This window comes from Mustela nivalis, assembly GCF_964662115.1.
Source record: "Mustela nivalis genome assembly, chromosome: 1".
Classification (NCBI taxonomy): domain Eukaryota; kingdom Metazoa; phylum Chordata; class Mammalia; order Carnivora; family Mustelidae; genus Mustela; species Mustela nivalis.
Window position 1 is genome coordinate 124170251 of NC_139020.1, and position 22816 is coordinate 124193066.

At 32.5% G+C, this 22816-nt stretch overlaps 1 protein-coding gene across 11 annotated transcripts in view; it reads left to right on the forward strand.

Annotated features, from left to right (window-relative positions):
• The window catches only part of STAG1 (STAG1 cohesin complex component), a 425728-nt gene that overhangs the window by 351169 nt on the left and 51743 nt on the right, over positions 1 to 22816 (forward strand). For all 11 annotated transcript variants that reach the window (XM_082690738.1, XM_082690746.1, XM_082690747.1 and 8 more), the window contains 5 exons: positions 2233 to 2325; positions 2428 to 2517; positions 2659 to 2862; positions 4216 to 4286; positions 5712 to 5799. In XM_082690738.1, coding sequence (XP_082546864.1) covers positions 2233 to 2325; positions 2428 to 2517; positions 2659 to 2862; positions 4216 to 4286; positions 5712 to 5799 — 546 coding nt within the window. The remainder of the gene's footprint in view (positions 1 to 2232; positions 2326 to 2427; positions 2518 to 2658; positions 2863 to 4215; positions 4287 to 5711; positions 5800 to 22816) is intronic.

Consider the following 22816-nt stretch of genomic DNA (forward strand, 5'->3'; position numbering starts at 1 on the left):
TACCTTGTGTGTTGGTGGGGTAGATTGCTTAAAAGTAGGATTATTAGGTCAGAGGAATAATGTGTATACAATTTTGTTAGATACTGGCAAATTTCTCCTTCATAGGTAATATGCCATTTTTACCATTCCCATCAGAGATTTTGAGGATTGAGTAGTTCATGCATATAGACCACGTACCATAATGATCACTTAGTCAAAGACTGCTATTTCTCCAAAATCAGTATATTTAGACCTCTCTTAAGTTGTGAGATGAATTTCATGACTTCTCAATATCCTGAATGCATTCCTAGATATATATTCCACATAATATGTAGTCCCTTATATTCCTTTGTGCAGAGCTAACCACAATACTCCAGAGTGATTATTTTCTATTTTAAGATGTTGAAAAGCAATAAAGTTCTGGAAGAGGAACCAGATAGGAGACCTTATTACTTCTTTCACATATCATCAAACATCTGCTGTGAGAATGAAGACCACTCTCAGTACTCAGACTATTGACAATTCCAGGAAATGTTTGAAGGGATGCACTGTTATTGTGAAGGGGCCCAGAGGAACCCTGGGAAGAGAACTCCATTTCCTTAGAAAGAAAAAGAAGAGGTGCCAACTTGAGAGAAATAGAAAAGAAATGGATATTGTTTGCACTCTGTAGTCATATATAAAACATGATGAAGGGCATTAGACTGGGCTTCTGTTACAAGATGAGGTCTTTGTATGCTCACTTCCTCATCAGTGTTGTTGTTCAGGAAAGTGGTTCTCTTTTGAAATCCAAGATTTCTTGGGTGAAAAGAATGCAACCACAGAGTTCGGATGAGGCCAGGTATTGCTTGTTCAGTATCTCAAACCCAGAAAGATAAGCTGATTTTTGAAGGAAATGACAATGAACTTGGATTGAACTCAACTACTTTTTGGTTCAGCAAACTGTGACAGTTAAAAACAAGACTATCAGAAAATTTTGGGTGGTATGTTTGTGAAAAAGAAACAGTTTAGCAGGTGATGAATAAGATCTAAGTTGTACAGTTACAGAAACAGCAAGATGCTGGATGATTTTTCAGAGTTATTTGTGATATTTTAAAGATGCAATAAAAGCTGTATTGATGGTAAAAAAAAAAGGGGGGGTTACATTTATAAAGTGGTATTTTATACTAGAATGTTTATATTGGAAACATTCAGCCATTCAACATTATGGTAATAAGTGCCTTCAAGATAATTACAAAATACCTAGGGGAAATTATCTTTTTTTTTAAGGCATGAAAAAACATTAACTTCCTTTATTTTGAGAAATATTACAGTACATTTTACTCCCTCTTAGATAAGCAACCTTGGTTGAGTAAATTCCTTTATAAACAGTTACCATTTATTAAGTGCGTGTTCTACAAAAGGCACTGGCCTAACCTGGCACTTAGTAGGCTTCTTATTGTATCTCTGATGCTAACAGACACCAGACCATGTATGATTCTTAGCAATGGACCCAACCATGCTCAATCTAGAACTTCTACTAATAGAAATAGTGATAAAATGGTCATTTTTACAGAAATGAGACTAAGAATGTGACCTCTGAGACTGTCAGACCTTGAGGATATTATCTTAACAGAACTTGCATTTTAATATTTTATTTTTGGAACCACTTATGGTTTAACTAGTTGAATATGGGACAGGGTGATGGGCTTTAACAGCTTCAGTTGGTTCAGTGATAACAGGCTGTATCCCTATGTCTTGATTATTGCCTAACAGACTTAGGACTTAGAAGGACAACTAAATATAACTGAGTCCAGAAACATTGTTAGTATATGCTTTAAAAAATATGTGAAAATTTATGAGCTGCTACTAGTAAAAGAAACATTACTTTTTAAAGTATTTTTAGAGAAGTGTGTTTAATGTAGGGGAGATTACTGTTACTAACATACTGAGGTTAAAACTGGAAAAATTATTTCACTGTAACAGTATTTTTATATTCGTAACTGGTTTTATAGAAATGTTTATTTTTTTTATTTAATCTGAGCAAGTAGTAATTTATCTAAACTTGAGTGAGTAGCTATTTAATAAAGTAATACTGCATATTAACTAGAAATAAGCATAAAACTGGAGACACTTGTTTTAGTAATTAGTTTATTAACCTCCTCAGAAAATTCTTGGGTACATTATCTGCCAGTGCTTCATCATTCTATGTAACTTTCTAGAGTTATAAATAATTACATGACATTATATTATTTGCCCATTTCAATTTATTTCTAGGTGCTAACTGCCAAAGAAAGAAAAACTCAAATTGATGATAGAAACAAATTGACTGAGCATTTTATTATCACACTTCCTATGTTGCTATCAAAGGTATAATTTCATTTACATTTTTGTGATAACATGCCACTGAGTTTGCTTATTACACTGAACTATTAAAGTAGTTACTTCTTTTTTCTTTGCTTCTCCTTCTAGTATTCTGCAGATGCAGAGAAGGTAGCAAACTTGCTACAAATCCCACAGTATTTTGATCTAGAAATTTATAGCACAGGTAGAATGGAAAAGGTAAGACACTATGAAATCAATATTCTGTTAGTTTAAATAACTGGGTTATTTCATGCTCATGTAATCGATAGCCTTACTATTTGACAGATGCTTATTTTTATTAATCCAAATATCATTAGTTTTTCTTTTTTTCCTCCTCAGCATCTGGATGCTTTATTAAAACAGATTAAGTTTGTTGTGGAGAAACATGTAGAATCAGATGTTCTAGAAGCCTGCAGTAAAACCTATAGCATCTTATGCAGTGAAGAGTATACCATCCAAAACAGAGTTGACATAGCTCGAAGTCAGCTGATTGATGAATTTGTAGATCGATTCAATCATTCTGTGGAAGATCTCCTGCAAGAGGTCTGTTTTAAAGTAAACAATGTATGTGATAATTGTGGCTAATATTCAAAGTTGAATGTGCAAATTATTTCCATTTTAAAATAAAATCTAGTGGAATTCTCCTTTTCAAATCTTAGCAGCGTTATTGCAACTGTTCATCCTGTAAACATTAACCTTGGTTATACCTTATTTTAAAGACCTACTTTGGTGTGCCTGGGTTGTTCAGTTAAGTGTCCGACTCTTGATTTCAACCGAGGTCATGATCTCAGGATTGTGAGATCAAGCCCTGCATCAGGCTCCACACTGGGTATGGAGCCTGCTTAAGATTCTCTCTCTCACTCTTCCCCATTCCCCCCTTTTAAAAAAAAATGCAAAAAATACTTGTTTCATAAAACCTAATTTTTTTCTTTAAAGAGAAACTAATTAAGGTCTGGCTTTTCTTAATTCATTTTTCACTTTCCCTGGGGCCTAATTTACATTTTAATATTACTGAACTATTACAGTGTGCTAATGAATAGAAAATAAAAATTAGGGGTGCCTGGGTGGCTCAGTGGGTTAAAGCCTCTGCCTTCGGCTCAGGTCATGATCCCAGTGTCCTGGGATCGAGCCCCACATCGGGCTCTCTGCTCAGCAGGGAGCCTGCTTCCTCCTCTCTCTTTGCCTGCCTCTCTGCCTACTTGCGATCTCTCTCTGTCAAATAAATAAATAGAATCTAAAAAAAAAAAAAAAAAATTAAGTGTGCTTGTAAGGGACAACTACTTACCAGTGGTACGCCCAGGATAACAACAAACTTCTCCAACTGGTTATTTTGTGATTATTTTTATGAATCCTGCCTCTTGCCTTCTCCTTCCAACCAGTATAATCAATTTGGAACCCACACAGTTTTCTATGTTCTCATGGTCAGGCTAATAGGATTTTCTTTTTAATCCATGTAACCAATTTTTTCCTACTTTTAACTCTTAATTTTTTCCAGCCATTTTTTATTAATTTTTTCCGGCCATTTTTTACTTTTCATTGTGATTTTGAACTACAAAAGTAACTGATAATAAAATCTGAAATAACAATTAAAATCTTTAAAATACATACCTTTTCACTCAGTTTCAGTGAATTTATCCTAAAGTATTAATCAGAAAAGCATACAATGTTAATGTTTATAATATTGTTTAAAATGCAAAAATGGTTCTGAGTGTTACAATTATGGGTGTTCTTTATTTTTTTTTCTTTGCTCATTTGTACTTTCTTATTTATCAACAGTGAATATGTACTCTTTATATAATAAAAAAGAATTCCTTTAGGCAGTAAGTATTAATATACTTCATGTGAATTTCAGGATAAGTAAAGTTATGGTAATGAAACAATGTCTTTTATTTATAGGGAGAAGAAGCTGATGATGATGATATTTACAATGTTCTTTCCACATTAAAGCGGTTAACCTCTTTTCATAAGTATGTCGTTTTATTTAGATTTGTTTAATAACTTATTAGCCAACATAAAATAGTCTTGTTTTGTAATACTTAACATCCTTATAACAATGGAAAATTTTAGACAAATATCGAGATGTGATTTTTTCTTTATTATTCGAATTTTCTTCAGATACATTATATTTTTTATTATCGTTTGATTACTTGAGTAAAATTTATCATTTAGTGTAACAAATATATATTACTGTACACTGTACAACATTGTTAATCAGTATCATTACTGGGCTTACTCTATAAGCTGGAGTTTAGAGGTATAGTTTTCATTTGGTGGTTTTTAGAAATCTTACTAAATAAGAAAAAAGATTTTGAGGGAGACCATGAAAGTTACTTCTGTGAGCTTTTTTTCCTGAATTGTCTTGTTTGTCTGTTTATTATTGTACTCTTGCTGTATAGACAGAATAGCTGGACCTGATAAGGAAAAATAGACTCTGATTAATGAAATAAGTATTATTTTTAAATTGTAATTTATATGTCCCTTTTTAATGAGGTATGCTTATCTTTTCCACAAAGAAAGGAAAATAGAGATCTTTCTAGTTAAAAGAATGTTTAGATGTATCCCTTACATTAATGAATACTTCAGATTTCAAAAATTGTGTCTAAAATCTAAGACATTTCCTTATACACAAGTACACTGTTTGGAATTCTATGGAGAAATAACCTCTTAGTTTTAAAAAATATTTTGACATTTGAAAATAAAAGTTGACAACTAATGTCAAAACTCCTTATTTAAAAAATATTTTGCTGTTTCAAAATAAAAGTTAAAAGGTATTGATCTACTATTTTAGTAGCAGAACTCATGAGAAAATAAATGTCTGCATTATTTCAATTAAGAAGCCTAAAGCTACACTGAAGTTTTTGAGCTTTGACATATTTTCTTTGCCCTGGTTTTGTCTTCTTGTGAATACAAATCTCTTTCAAAAATATGCATGTATTTATATTCTGAAATTGTAAATGGATTTGTCAAAATGTATTTTAAAATATGCTAAGAAGAATGAAATGGAATACAGGCTTAGATTGTCTGTATAGTAGTAATCTTCATTTAAAGGTATGAATTTTTATTGTTAATCAATTTCTTTTCTTTTTTTAATTTTATTTTTTCAGTGTTCCCTTTTAATTAATTCCTAGTGTCAGCTTATGTATTATCTGTCTCCACTCCCTGTCTCAGTTTCCTTGTCTCTCTTTCCCTTTTCCCTGTATTCTTTCTTCGTTTTTCTTTCCTTCCTTCCATCATCTTTCCTTATTTCTTTCTTCATTTCTTTCTAAGTTTGAATACTTGAATATTTATCAGTCTTTTTCAATTCTGTAAGAAATTGAACCCACTGAAACTGAGCTCAAATTTAAATTTTATTCCACTCTAGAATAAAGTTAATGCATTTTTGTTTATTTTAGTGCTCATGATCTCACAAAATGGGATCTATTTGGTAATTGCTACAGATTATTGAAGACTGGAATTGAACATGGAGCGATGCCAGAACAGGTGGGAGTTTATTGCTATTCCTTCTTTGTTATTTTAGAAAGCTACGATTCTCTGAAATCACACAGGATTATCAAAAGCCTGATGTAGACAGTGACTGATAATTCTTAAATGCAGCTGCTTCCTTTGAGAATTATTGCCATAGTGATTAAATATTATTAATAGATGTTAGTGATTGAATGTTACCAATAGATGTATTATAACTTCAGTTTTGAGCAAGAAAAAAAGAGAAAATTTGCTATAATGTATTTCAAACATTTAATGCTAAAGTAAATATTATTACTCTTTTAGGAAAAATAATTACTATAGTAGCAATTTCAGAACTTGATTAATTCACTTTGATGAAAATTCCTAATTATGGTTGTATTCTAGGCACTGTTCTAGATATTGATAATAGTAAGCTTAGATATGGCTTACTTTTTTTGTAATAGAACCATAATTAAGTAAGCTTGAGATCTTTAGCAGATTTTAGACCTTTTTGCATTCATATATAAGTTGAAATGGAAAGAGCAAGATTTCACCAAATCTCTATAGTCTGGAAGAGATTGAAAATAGTTGATTTAATTCTACGTAAGAATTGAGTTGTTAATTAATTGTTACTTAATTATAATTATTACAGTTATTAGTGGGTACATTTATTACAGTTAATTTCAGTTGACACATATAATTATTGTTACTTAGCAATAATAATCTTTTGTAAGAATTATTTTGTATACTGCATATACTCATTCATTAAACCAAGATAATCATCCCATAGTTAGGTATAGGAGGTGTTTAGAGGTGGTCTCATCTATTCCCATTTGATAATACATTTATTATACTAAATGACACTTTATTATACTAAAGCAGTAAGAATTTCAACAGATATAACAGTCATGATCTATGATTATATGATCTATTGAAAGTTAATCACAGAAAAAGTGCTTTACCATTGCTCTGATTAATTCTTTAAAGTTGTTTTAATGCAAGGCCACTCTTAATAACAAGTGTCCTTGATTATGATTGTGATTATGATTATGATTATAGGTGTTTATCCTAGTTTGTGTAAGGAAGCTAAATATTTTTGTTGTTTTACTTCATTTATTGCCGACTCTTCAACTTCCATCCTTTCTTCATCTCAGACTTTTCAGTAGCCTAAATACTATTCACTAATAATCCCAAGCTGTTCTTCAGACTTGAAAGGGAATGATAAAGATATTCCTTGTTTTGGTTTCCTCAAGAAAATAATGAAGATTGCACACCTGTGTTCCATCTGCAGATTCTAACTATGTCAAAAAAATTTTTTTAATTCACTACACAATTGTCATAGAACTTGTGACAACTTCACATAGTTGTCCTCTTTGGTTATCTTGGCTTTCTGTTATTTATTTTCACTGCATATGTATTATTTCTCCCATTTTATTTTAGTTTATTTGAGTACGAGAACAGTTACATGTGACATTTGCTTAAAATTTGTTAATTTTAGACATGCACTTTTTTTTTAACTTTACTATAGTTAATATGTACTGTTAGTTTAAGGTTTACAGTATAGTGATTCAGCAATTCTATACATTACCTCGGGCTTATCATGATAAGTATACTCTTAATCACCTTCACCTATTTCACTCATTTCCCCATTCATTATCAGTTTGCTCTCTGTAGTTAAAAAGAGTCTGTTTTTTGGTTTGTCTCTTTCTTTGTTCATATGTTTTGTTCCTTAAATTCTACATTATATGGTATTTTTCTTTTTCTGACTGTTTTATTTGTCATAGAATTCTATTCTGTATCTCCATCCATGTTATTGCAAATAACAAGATTTCATTCTTCTTTGCGGTTAGGTAATATTACATTGTGGACACATACATACATATATATCACCTCTTCATTATCCATTCATCTTACCAATGGACACAGGCTGCATCCATAATTTGGCTATAGTAAATAATGCTGCAATAAACATAGGGGTACACATATCCTTTTGAGTTACTATTTTTGTATTCTTTGGGTAAATACCCAGTAGGAGAACTACTGGATCATTTTAGTTTTTTGTGGAACCTCCATACTGTCTTCCACAGTGTCTACACTACTATGTATTCCCACCAATAGTGCACAAGGGGTTCTTTTTCTCCACATCATACCAATGCTTGTTTTGTGTTTTTGGATTTAGCTAATCTGACAAGTGTGAGGTGATACCTTAATGTACTGTTGATTTGCATTTCCCTGATGATAGTAATAATGAGCATCTTTTCTTGTGTCTTTTGACCATCTCTGTTTTCTCTGGAGAAATGTCTATTCCTGTCTTCTGCCCAGTTTTTAATTATATTATTTTTTAGGTGTTCAGTTTATCAGTTCTTTATTATTATTTTGGTTACTAACCCTTTATCAGATATGTTATTTGCAAATTACTTCTCCCATTCAGTGGATTGCTCTTTAGTTTTATTGATTATTTTCTTCACTGTGCAGAAGCTTTTTATTTTGATGTAGTCCCAATTTTTGCTTTTGTTTCCCTTGCCTCAGGAGACCTATCTAGAAAAATGTTGCTATGGCTGGTGTCAGAGAAATTATTGCCTGTGCTCTTTTCTAGGAATTTTATGGTTTCCAGTCTTACATTTAGGTCTTTAATCCATTTGAGTTTATTATTGTGTGTGGTGTAAGAAAGTGGTCCAGTTTCATTCTTTTGCACCTTGCTGTCCAGTTTTCCCAACACCATTAGTTGAAGAAACTTTTTCCCATTGCAGGTTTTCGCCTTCTTTATTGAAGTTATTAAACCCAATTTTGGGTTTGTTTTCGGGCTTTCTGTTCTATTCTATATATCTGTTTTTGTGCCAGTACTGTAGTGTTTCAATTACTATAGCACTGTAGTGTATCTTGAAATCTGAGACTCTGGTTACCTCTAGTTTTGGTGGGTTTTTTTGTTTTGTTTTGTTTTGTTTTTGTTTTTTTTCCCCCAAGACTGCTTTGGTTTCAAGGTCTTTTGTGCTTTCACACAGATTTTAGAATTGTTCCAGTTCTGTGAAAAATGCTCTTGGTGTTTTGATAGGGATTGCATAATTCTGTAGCTTTCTTTGGGTAGTATGGACATTTAATGGTGTTTGGTCTTACAGTCCATGATCATGGAATATCTTACTATGTGTATCACTGGACACATTCTTAAAACTGAAATCATGTGTATAAAGTTCTAGTGCATCACTACTAGATTATACTCTTGTTTGTTTTAGCAACTAGAAACTATTTCACATTAAGCAAGTCCTAGAAATATGTCTTTAGATACCCAGTATTAAAAATTCGAAAAGTAGCGGCACCTGGGTGGCTCAGTGGGTTAAGCCTCTGCCTTCAGCTCAGGTCATGTCAGGGTCCTGGGATCGAGCCCCACATCAGGCTCTCTCTCTGTCTGCCTCTCTGCCTACTTATGATCACTCTCTTTCTGTCAAATAAATAAAAATATATAAGTCTTTAAAAAAAAAATCCGAAAAGTATACAGGATTCGACCAATTCTTCATAGACTATGGAAGCTCGCTCTTTTGGATGGCCATTCTGTACTTTAAATTAAAATTCAAAGAAAATAGCCTTTTAGAGCAGTTACATTAAAATTTATTGTCTAGATGTCTAATTTTATTGTCCGTAGGCTTTTTATCTTTGTTTTCCATGGTAACTATTTAACTAGAATTTTCTTTGTCTCACTCTTCAGAGTTAACTGACTTCTTTTTTTTCCTTCCCTCTTCTGCTGATCTGTCTTTTCTCATGTTAGTACTGTTTTAACCACTTTAGTTTTAGAATGTGATTGAAGTTTATAAGAATTTACCTTTTTTTAATAATTTTTAAAGTCAAATTACAGAAAAATAATAGTAGAAAAAAATAACTCTTACCCCTCACCTGATTCATGTACTATCACAGTAATTTTCCATAGCTGCATACTTGCATCCTTTTTCTCTATATATGTGTTTTTATTTTTATACAAATATGCATATATAAAACAATAATGTTCTTTATAGCAGGTTTTTCCCAGCCCAGGTATTTAGTTATGTCCTTTTTTTTTTTTTTTTGGTCTCTTTTGATCTAGAATGCTTTCTTATCCTTTTCTTTGATGACGTTGACATTTTGAAGAGTACAGGCCAGTTATTTTATAGAATGTACTCAACTTAGTTTTGTCTAATCTACATGCTTAGATTCATACATATAATGAATTCTTGGTAGGAATGCTACAATAACTGATATTTGTCTTCAGTGTATCACATCAGGAGGCACATGATACCAGTCTGATCACTATTTGATGATATTAACTTTGATCACTTTAGTAAGATGGAGCTTGCCAAGTCTGTCCTTTCTTGTTTCCATTTTCATTTTTAGTGTGGAAAGATTCCTTAAGACTGTAAATATTCCTCTTTCTTAATCAAACTTTGATATAATGTTAGCATCTATTTATGATTCTTGTCTAAGTCATTTATTTCTGTCCTGGTCACAAAATGGTAAATGGTGGTTTTCTAACTGTCATTTATTTATGTCATTTATTTGTTGGCCCTCTGCTATAATGCCCCTCTCCATTCATTCATTCATTTTTTTAAAAATTCATAATGACTCATGGATTGCTACTTCATTCTTACTCTGTCCAGCTGGTTAAAATTGAGTCCTTTTGTTATTTATTTTGGTGCTCAGATTGTTGCAGAATTAGCTAGAGGGAAATTCTTTAAAACATCCTCCTGTGTACTCTTTGATAATTTTTTGAGCATTTCCATTTGTTCTGGAAAAAGACTATAGCATCTGGCATCTGTTTGTGCCTCCCATATGCTAATAAATTTTAACCTACGATAAGTATTAAAAGTTACTGCAATTCAATAACACAGTAATTATTAGCTGGTAAACAACCCACATTTCAGAATGTATTATAGTTTTTCTTCATACAATTTTCTGTGAAATAAAGACAATGAATATTTAAATTATCCTTATTTTGTGCCTATTTCCTGTTGGTGTTCTTATTTAGAAGTTTTATACCTTGTCTTAGGTAACATCTAAGAATAATAAATATTAAACTTCTGGAAGTTATATATTAAAGTAGGATTGTGTGAATTGATTCTAAAAATTGAAAGTCAATGAAGAATATTTATATATTGTTTTGGTAAATATTCGCTTTATAACAAAACAGTGTCAGTAAACCCATAAAGAGGGAATTGTGATAATCTATCACTAACTTTGGGCCTCTCAAGGCATCAGTAATAAAAAAAAACTTCGGTTCGCACTTACTATGTACCAGGTAATATTTTAAGTCTTTAAGTCTTTATATTTATTTGCTTAAGCTTTAGGACAGCCCTATAAAATATGTCATTATTCATTTTTTTTTGAGGATGAAATTAAAACTTAGGGATAGTAAATAACTTGCCTAATGTCATATAGTTATTACATACCCACTCAAACCAAAGTTTTGAATTCTGTTCAGTGTCTTCACATTTTTTGTACTAATTTGCTACTGCTCTCTATGATATCCCATCCTTCTGATGTTTGCCCCATGTCAAACTTTTTTTTTTCTTTTGTATTTCTTCAGTGAGAATTGTAAGGAGAGATTAAATAGTGGTACTTAATCTGCTATCATGAACTAGAAATCAACACATTTCTTTAAACTGAACATAATACAGGGGTTGAGTTTGACTTCAGTCGCATTATTGCTCTTGGATTGGTTATGACTTTTTGTGTAAATAGTGCAGTCGTACTTACCTTTGGAAGCATGTTGATGCTTTCCTTAGAAGACTATATACGTATTTCCTTGACTAAACTTAGAAATATTTCAGTTACCTACTTCTGACTCTTCCTTGGGCATGCCATATCAGAATTTTGTCACCACTCATACACAAATCTAGACTACCACCTACCTATTCATTTTTGACCAAAAATGTGTTTGAGGGCCTGATCCTGAGGACATAGGGGTATATTAGAAGCAGTCCTTAATCTCACGATTTGTTTTATGTTTTTTATTTATTTATTTTTAAAGATTTTATTTATTTATTTGACAGAGAGAGATCACAAATAGGCAAAGAGGCAGGCAGAGAGAGAGAGGAGGAAGCAGGCTCCCTGCTGAGCAGAGAGCCCGATGCGGGACTCGATCCCAGGACCCTGAGATCATGACCTGAGCCGAAGGCAGCGGCTTAACCCACTGAGCCACGCAGGCGCCCCTGTTTTATGTTTTTTAAAAATGCTACCTCCTCAATGTCTCTTTTGCCACTATTCTTTTTAGCCCTGTCATTTCCTTAGTTTAACCTTCATATTTCCTCTTGTAAATCACATTAGTAGTTACCTCTTTTGTCTTAGTAACCTCAGTTTCAGCCTCTTTCTATTCTAGGTTCTGTTCCAGTAATTTTCAGCTGTATATATGTATCTGAAAACCTTACAGAGTTGTTGGTTTTTTGTTTTTAAATACTGACATACTTTCAGATACCATTGTAAGAATAAATTGGTATAATCACTTAAGAAGGTTGTCAGTCTATCAAAATTAAAAGTAGACCTGTCCTTAACTGACATTTATAATCTAGGAATTTAGACTACAGAATTATACTTGGACATTTCTAAAAGGATGTAGGTACAAAGATGTTCATCATAGCATTATTCATAAAAACTTAAAACTTAAAGAAATCTAGGTATTGACCAGTTAGCTTTGGTAGGATAGTTTTGATCCTGTGCACTGCTTTGTTACTATAAAATTAAAAATAAGGTTAATATTACTGATGTTAAATATTCTGTGTGAGAGGAAATTTAATGAAAAAAACAAGGAGCAGAGTGGTATATAAATTTTAAGGGGTGATAAAATCTCCATATGTGGACATTTATTAGTTGACATTATTTCTGGAATGATACATGAGGAAACTGTTCAACAATGACTTTCTCAGTGGAAAATAAGATCTGTAGTGGTTAAGAAGCTTAATTTGAATAGAATACCATTATACTGCTGCATATTTTACTATGTACATCTCTTGCTTTTTAAATTTAAAAATCAGGGGTGCCTGGGTGGCTCAGTGGGTTAAGCCGCTGCCTTCGGCTCAGGTCATGATCTCAGGGTCCTGGGATCGAGTCCCGCGTCGGGCTCTCTGCTCAACAGGGAGCCTGCTTTCCTCTCTCTCTCTCTGCCTGCCTCTCCGACTACTTGTGATTTCTCTGTCAAATAAATAAATAAAATCTTTTAAATAAATAAATAAATAAATAAATTTAAAAATCACTTGCTTAGTAACTGGAAATTGAGATTTTAAGAGCATGTGCCATTTACAATAGCACAAAAAAATATTTAATACTTAGGTGTAAATCTAAGAATATGTGCAAGATCTGTATGCTGAAAACTACAAAACACTAATGAAAGAAACTGAAGATCTTAATAAATGAGGATGTATCATGTTCATGAATTAGAAGACTCAATATTGTTAAGATGTCAGTTTCCCCTAAGCTGATCTTAGATGAACAGAGGTCCATTTAAATCTCTGCAGGATTTCTTGCAAAAATTGACAGCATGATTCATAAACTTTATATGAAAGGACAAAAGAAATAAAATAACCAAAGAATTTTGAAAAAGAATAACAAACTTAGAATTTACACTACGTGATTTCAAGACTAAACAGTAAACTTGATAGTATGGTACTGAAGAAAGGATAAACATATAGATCAAAGGAGCAGCATAGAGAATCCAGAAAGAAAGAAACTCGCACTTATTTGGTCAGTTGATTTTTGACAGACGTGCCAGGACAGTTCTTTGGAGAAAGGATAATCTATTTAATAAATGTGCTAAAATAGTTGAATATATATATATATGAAAAAAAATCTCATTTCACACTTCATACCATATACAAAACTGACTCAAAGTAGGCCATTTAGACTATAAACCTAAGTGCAAAACCTGTGAGTATAAAACATCTAAAAAGGAACACAGGAATTAAAATCTCTGTGACCTTTAAGTTAGTCAAAGATTTCTCAAATACATCAGAAGCATGATCCATAAAACAAACTGAGGGTTGCTGGGGGGAGGGGGTTGGGGAGAAGGGGGTGGGATTATGGACATTGGGGAGGGTATGTGCTTTGGTGAGTGCTGTGAAGTGTGTAAACCTGGTGATTCACAGACCTGTACCCCTGGGGATAAAAATATATGTTTATAAAAAATAAAAAAAATTAAAAAAAAAGACACACTACTATAATTAGGCTAGATATTGGTCTGTGTTTCTAGGAAAAGTAGGTGAAGGGTATACAGGAAGGCTCTGTGTTATTTCTTACAACCCATGTGAATCTATAATTGTCTCAAAATAAAAAGTAAAAAAAAATAAAATAAAATAAAATAAAATAAAATAAAATTTCAAAACTACTCATTCAGCAAAATTAAGCACTTCTGCTTTTCAAAAATAATACCAACATGACTAAAAGGACAATCATATAAGACTAGGAAATAATTATAAATCACATATCTGATAACAGACTTGTATTCCAAAAGATTAAGATCTTTCAAAATTCAGTAGTAAGAAAAGCAACCAATACTTCACTGAAGAAGATAGAGGACAAACACATGAAAAACAGCTTATTATTGTCATTCGAGAAATGCACATTAAAAGCACAATGAAAAAAAAAGCACAGGGAGATAATACTACAAATCATTTCAAGAGCAGTGGAACTCATACGTTGCTGGTGGAAATGCAAAATGATACATTCATTTCAGAAAGCAGTTTGGGTTTCTTTTAAAGTTACATAGACACTTTTCTGACCCAGAGTTCTTTTCCTGAGTGTTTATCCAAGAGAAATGGAAACTTCAGTTCGTATAAAAACCTATTCTAGAGGGGGGCCTAGGTAGCTCAGTTGGTTAAGCTTCCAAATCTTGATTTCAACTCAGATCATGATCTCCCGGTCTTGAGATCAAGCCCTGCACTTAGCTCCGTGCTTAGCAGGGAGCCTGTGTAAGATACTCTTTCTACCTCTTCCTCTGCCCTTCACCGTGTTTGTGTTCTCTGTCTCTCTAAAATAAATAAAATCTTAAAAAAAAAAATCTATACCAGAATGTGTATAGCAGCTGTATTCAAAATTGTCCAAAACTGCAAACAATTCAAAACGTTCAACTGGTAATGGTATAAAAACAAATTGTATTATCATCCATACAGTAGAATAATTCTCAGCAATAAAATGGAAGGTGGTAACATAGAGTCAAAGAAACCAGATACACAAAGCCACATGCTGTACAATTTTATTAAACATTCTGGAAAAGGCAAAACTATAGGGTCAGAAAATTCAGAGTGGGGCAAGGGACTTAGTACAGAAGTACATGAGGGAATTTGAGGGTTGGTAGAGCTGTTCTATTTCTTGATTGTTTAATGGTTACCTGGCTATACATTTGTCAGAATTGCAGAATTGTATGTTGATAGTAGTAGATTTTTCTTTGTATATAAATTATACCTTTGTTTTATCCAAATGCAAAGGACAAAAATAAGAATAATTATTTCTCATGCTTAATGAAGGCTATTTCAAAGCCTGACCATATATATTTTGAGTTTTAGAAAGCCCCAGTCCAAAACACAAGAACAAAAGAAAACGTTTATCACATGGTGTAGATTTCAGAACTAGGAGCCATAGATTGATACAGTCTTTATTCTTATTTTTCAGCTCTCTAGCAAAATTACATAGAATGTTTGTAAATATTATGTAAGTTAACATCAGTTGTTTAAAAAGGCTGTGGATTGTTTCTCTTGGCTCTAGATCTTCAGGTGTGGAGCATGAAAATTTTGTTTTTGTGTTTTTTAATCTTTATAGATCCTTCAGAGGCATGGCGATGGTGAAGTATATCCTTCCTCAAATGACAACATACAGTGTAACACCATATTTGAAAAGCTCAAAAACTAGAAAGATTATGTATTTGTCCAATGATATGTATATATAACCAAACTATTTTTTTAAGAGCCAGGACATGATATACATGAAATTTAGCAGAAAAGTTTGTCAGCCCTAAGGAATAGGGGAACAGATCATAGGTGGATATGAAGTTATTGGTATCATACTAGTTCTTAAATTTGGTTGTCTCTTAATAGGTTAATCTTATTATTACACTTTCTACATCTGTTTTGAAGCATCAAATACTACTTTAAAAAATCTTAACAAAACAGAAGCACTTCTCTTTGCTGTTGTGAATGGGATATTTTTGAAACACCTGGTTGTGTTACTTTTCTGTTCAAATAGGAACATGTTACTCTCTGTGCATTACCTAGTATTTCTAGGATAACACCCAGATTTTTTTGTCATAGTGAGGTGTCCTTGTTAACTGTCCAAACAACTGTTCTTCTGAAAGTGGAAGGAGGGGGGTGCTACTCTTAATTATTTCAAGACATTGGCATAAAGCAGGATATATAGTCACCCTCTTATAAGGCCCTCTGTGATTTGGTTTCTGCTGATCTAGCTTCAGAGTATGCTTACACTTATACTGTCCCAGCGTTTTGAGTTTGTTGGTGAAGCTTTTTTTGAAATTTCTGTTCCTTCAACCTACACTTGCCCTTTGTTGCCACATTAAATTTTAAATATTTCTTTAAATATTTAGTCTACATTTTTGCTTCTCTATAAAGTTTTTCTAGCCATTATCACTCTTCCTCGCTAAGACAGAGTCCTTCTTCTTGTCCCTCAGCATCTGCTCCTGTGTGTGTATTCTTAGTCACACTAATAACTAAATTGTTACAGTTGGTATTTATGTTCCCATTAGATTGTTCTCTGAGATCCAGGAAGTATATTTGTTTTAAGCTCTTATTTTAGCAGAAGACTTGAATACTAAGTAAACATCTATTTGAAAAATTGAGTTCATATAGTGAACATTTGGTAACTGTTACTTTTTCAGATTACTGTTTTAAATTCTTGTACATGGGTGCCTGGGTGGCTCAGTGGGTTAAGCCTCTGCCTTCAGCTCGGGTTATGATCCCAGGGTCCTGGGATCGAGCCCCATATCGGGCTCTCTGCTCAGCAGGGAGCCTGCTTCTCTCTCTCTGCTTTCCTTTCTGCCTTCTTGTGATCTCTGTCTGTCAAATAAATAAAACATTTAAATAAATAAATTCTCATACAGTTATATTTCTGATTATTGCTTATATACCTCTGTAAAATTACCTTTCTTTATCTTACCCCATCTTTTTGTTGTGTTATATTTTTTGTTGTAGTAAACACATATTGTAGTAAACACATGAGATCTACTCTCTTAACAAATTTTTAAGCATACAATACCGTATTGTTAGCTATTACACACTGTTGTACAGCAGATCTCTAGTTCATTTTAATGTATAAGCTTTTCCCATATTAATATTCTTAGCATTATTTCGTTTGTTGCAATAATTTATCAGTGGGAATCTTTTTAATTTTAGGTATCTTGATGCCCGGATTATAAATGTTCTTTATATATAATCACAATTATTAGTTGTTTTCTGTTGTTTTCTCTCTTTGTTGTCTTAATTGGAAGGCCTTTCCCCACTTATTCAAGTCATCTAAGTATTCACTTTTTTCTTCTTGTATTTTAATTGTCATATTTATTATATTTAAATGTTTGGAATCTGTTTGCATAAACCATTCATTTCACTTTGAATATGTCTTTAAGTGACTGTTCTTATGGAATTACGGATGTTCCCTGCTTTCACCTTTTCATAAGGATGTTATTCTATCTCCACTAAGAATTATGTTATGGCTTCTTAATGATTTCTGAATGGTTGTGATGCTGTATGTGTTGCTTAGACAGCTGTTTGCCTGTATTACGGTAGCATTTCAAGGTCATAAGCAGAAATTGTTCATTTAGTCTTTTAAGCAGATCATTGAGATGGAAAGTGGCAAGATCTTTTTTGATGTTACAGCCTACACTGTTTGGAGAGAAAAGGCTAGTGCATATGAACTGTTTAAGGGTAGGCCTAAGGTGGTATGATGTGAACACCTGTTCCAGTGTGCTTTCCACTATATACAGAGATATCACTAAAAAAGCCTATAATATTTCACACTGGACTTCATGGTGATGCAACACATTTTTCTTTACACTCTTCCTTGTTTTAAATACTGCTTGGAATATATGAGAAAGCCTAAAAGCAAAATTCCAGGGTCCAAAACTGTTGAGGATTAATGTGTATTAGCTTACTGTGTAGTCCATTCCTTGTGAAGTCTGATTTTTTGAGTTATAGAACTTTAAACTACTTCAATTTTTTCCTCTGTTTTTTACCCTTCTAATGATTTTTTTAAAAATTTATAATATAGTATGCCCATTGGCAATACAACACATTGGATTACCCTTCATTACCAAAGCACATGTAGAATTTAGGAATATTTCTTCTTTATTAAATAATTGTTACTTCTTTATCACTATGATTTGCTTTAATGTTTGTACTTTTCTTAGCATTTGCCTAAGAAAAATATTAACTGTAAACTCTGCTCTTCACCATATTACTGTTTTTTAATTATTATCCAATAAAATTTACTTACTTTCCTTTTATGTAAAATTATGAATTTTAGCGTATGTCTAGATTTATGTAATCACCACCACTATCAAGATACAGAACAGTTTTCATCATTCCTGTTTAAAATATCCCCTTTCCTCATCCCTCTTTAAAATATTCCCTATAAAAATTGAAAACCTTTTTCTTCATATTGTCCCTTTTTTCTTCATGTTGTCCCTTTATAGTAGATGCTTGCCCCACCTACATCTCCTGTAAACCACCACTCTGTTTTCCATCACCATTGTTTTGTCTTTTTGAGATTTCCAAATAAATGGAATCATAAAGTATGTAAACCTTTAGGGCATTAAGTCTTTGGGTAAGCATAATGTCTTCACTGACCATAATGCCTTTGAAATTAATCCAAGTTGTTTGAATCAATAGTTGGTGCATTTTTTAATTAATAGTTGGGTCAGTTCTCCTCTGTTGTGTGGATATACCAGTTTGTTTATTGACAGGCCTTTGGGTTGTTTCCATCTTTTGGCTCTCACAACTGAAGCTCTATGAACATATGTGTACAGCTTTCTGTTTGAAAATAAGTATTCATTTTTCTGAAGTAAATGCTCAGGAGGACAGTCAAAGGTATTGGGGTATAAGTGTGTATTTAACTTTATTAGAAATTCCCAAACCACTGTTCAGAGTGTCTGTATCATTCTGCATTCCTCCCAGTTGTTCCACATCCTCATCAACACTTGATGTTGTTAGTAGTTTTTACTTTAGCCAACTTAGTATGTATGCAGTTGTATCTCATTGCACTTTTAATGTACGTTTCCTTAATGCTAATGATATTGACCATCTTTTCTTTTGCTTATTTGTCAGCCTTACATTCTTTTTGGTAAGCCTTGCTGATTATGAATTTACATCTAAAGGCTTTTTTTAAAAGGGTATATTAATTGTCACTCATATTAACCTATTCTATATATGATAGACCAGTATTGGATATGAGAAACAGACAAGTTTAGTTCATTCTTTTGTCTTGTACTTATTCACTAAAAGATTTGATCCTTCATTTCCTTAAAGTCTCTTGCAAACAGAAAAGTGAAAGAGCCCCAATTTATCCCACAGCTATTATGTAGATTCTCGGTATTTTAAACATATCCTATATATGTAGATGTGTATCTATACATATATATTACATATGCATAATCATTTTTCCTTATTCTGTAGTCCTATTTTCCATGAAAATTCAGTTTTTCTAAACGTAAACATCCTAGGAGCTTATCCTTTGGACTTTTTTTTAAATTAACATATAATGTATTGTTTGTTTCAGGGGTACAGGTCTGTGAATCATCAGTCTTGCACAGCACTCACCATAGCACATACTGTCCCCAGTGCCCTTTGGACTTTATTTACATATAATACTGCAGTCCTGTTTTTGTAGTGTAGTGGTTATCATGTTCGCCTCACGTGTAATACTACAGTTCATCTTCAAGATGTGTGATATCTTTAGCCTGATCTATCAATCCAAGATAAAGAGCTCTGTTTCTTTTAAATAGGTAAAAGTAATTATTAGGAGAAAGGACTAAGCATTTTTATATTGATTAAGGTAATGCTAACTGCTATAAGAGATTAATCTCAATATTTCAGTGACTTAACACAATAGAAATTTATTTCTCATGCCCGTGCCTATGAAGTGCAGTTAAGGGAAGAGGGATATCACTGCACCGCCGACTTATTTAAGGACCCAAGATCTCCTGGGTTATTGATATCCTGCAGGCAGGTAGGAGAATAGAAGATGGAAAAGGCACTCCTGCTTCTTAACTACTTTTGCTTGGAAATGTTCAGTACACATTACCCTGTCCTCCCAGGAACAGTGTTAGCTAAGGGAAACAGGAGGACAGAGGGGTAGGGTTGGAAGAAATTCTTTGTCATCAGCCCAGTACTTGCTGTAATTATTCAAAGATCCTCTCTAGGATCAGGGTATTAATCAAGGAAAGGCAGAAGGACTGTGGTCCTCATTGGTTAAAACAGTTCTCTTTTGGCTTTTTCAGTTAGTTTGTCCTTGTTTCAACTGTCTATACTACAGAAAGATGAAATTGCTGAATAAATGACCTCTGGACTAGTTGGAATACCATTGCTTAGTATGGGGGATAAAATATCAGTATGAATGATGTGTAAAGCCTAGAAGAAGGAAGGGTTCTAAATTTTCTTTTGAAATGTGATCAGCTATATTGTTATATAATTATACCTGAAAGAAGGCAAAATGCTTCCTAGTCAATGAAAAGTGAGCTTTTTATTTTAAAATAATGCAGTGGATCCCTTAAAGTAAATGCATGATGATGAACACTAGTATATGAAACATTAAAATGGGGATACTGTGTTTTGTTTGAAATATATATTGGAGTGATCAAGTGTCTCTCTCCCACATAACCACCTCTACAAACTTCTGCAAAACTTTGGAACAGTTTGAATAATTCCCTAGTATATAGGTCAGTAAAAATGTATAAGGAAAGGAAATTCAATTTGTGATGATTAGGAGAAATGGTAACTAAAATTAAGCAATTCTTCAACATCACTTTTTTCTATATCTTAATTTCTCATTGATAATGTTAATTTGTATATTACTTTTTTAGTAATTTCAGGTTGTTTCAAACTAAAGAGAATTTTTTTTCATATTCTCTTTTCCTTCCACAAATACCAGCTTATCAATGTGTACCTTATATTCTAAGTTAGAGGTTATCAAAATTTGTCTCATGACTAGTACATGTACTATACTGAGTGTCTTTTAAGTATAGTAAGGTGATTTCTTTAGCATTAAAGTTTATAACTTGATAGTGTTTCTGTAGTCTTGTTTCTGGCATTCTGACTTGAGTCAGTCATTTAATTACTATTATGTTTGATAAAACCCTGACATCATCTCACTGGTGTTGCATCAAAAGTAGCACTACTCATTCTTCTAATTCTGATGATTTATTTTTAGTGCGGAATAGGGGCATTGGAGATATATTTGCTTATGTGATGTGAAACCTAAAATTTTTGAAGTAAAATCAGCTAAAATTCTAACTACTTCCTTCAGTATTCTATTTACTGATTTCTCTTTTGATTTATTGTCTGTGTATATTTATTCTTAGAGTTTTTTACCGAGGGGGAAGATAATAATGGAATATATTGTTAGATATGCTTTATTACAATAAAGACATGTATTGAAACAAAAATGTAGTAAAGGCCTTATCCAAAATGAAATTCTCCTGTAGTTATGATTCTTAATCAATTTTATTTTCCTGAATTCTGTTATTTTATTTGTCTCTGAAAAATAGGGACAAATTTTCACAAAACAAGAATTTAGTGCCAATAAAAAATGAAAACCTGCCCGTCTCCATTAGTAAGAGAGAAATATAAGTTAATGTAAGTTAATACTACATTAAAATAGTGCTCTTGGGGATGCCTGAGTGGCTCAGATGGTTAATAATCTGCTTTCGGCTTAAGTCATGATGTCTGGATCGTGGGCTTGAGCACCACATTACGCTCCTGCCTCATCAGGCAGTTTGCTTCTTCCTCTCCCTCTTCCCCCTGCTCATGCTTTCTCTCTCTCTTTCTGTCTCTTGTCTCTCAGGTGAATAAGTAAAATCTTTAATAAATAAATAAGTAAATAAATCCATAAAGTTAAACATATACGTACTGTGTAATCCAGCAATTGTGTTCCTAGAGCAGTGACCCTCAGAGTATAGTTTGGAGAGCCCTGGTGTTTTCCAGGGCACATCTATAAAGTCAGACTATTTTCATAAGAAGAGGAAGATGTTACTTGCTTTTTTCATTCTCATTCTCTCACAAATGTACATTGTATTATTGGTGTAGTGTTAAAGAATATCCACATTTACCTGCAAAGACTGTTAAAATATACCTTCCTTTTCCAGCTAATCAGTGACACTGGATTTCTTCATATACTTCAATCAAAACAGCATATTTTAATAAAATGCAGAGGCACATTTGAAACCTGTTTTTTATTAAGTCAGACAGTAAAGAGATTTATAAACATGTAAAACTATCATTCTTCCCATTAAATGTTTTCCATTTGAGAAGATTTAGTTCTTTTTCAAAAATATAATTTTTTTATTATACAATTATTTTAATTTTTAAATGAATTAATACATAGTTGAAATATTTATTTTAATTTCTAATATAAATCTGTTAAATAAACAATTTGGGTTTTTTGAGAGTAATTTCTTAGTAATTTTTAAGAGAGAGGTCCTGAAAACAAAACTTCAAGAACCTCTGAGCTAGACAAATGCATGCATGGACACCAGGAGACATATATAAGAAAGTTTGTGGCAACATTTTTCATAACAGCCTAAATTCAGAAACATTATAAAAGCTAATCAACAACAGAATGAATAAAGAGGATATTCTAAATATAGTTCAAGACTGAAAAATAATGAACTACAGCTACATGCCATAGTATTTATAAATCTTAACTATAAATGTTTAAAGAAGTCATATTCAAAATAATTCATATTGCATGATCCATTTATGTAATGTTCGCAACCAGGTGTAATAAATTCAGTATTTAGAAATGCATACTTAGGTAGTTAAAATATAGTGACTGACTGATAAGTTAAAATTACTGTTACCATTAGAGAGAAAAAAAGACACTTTAT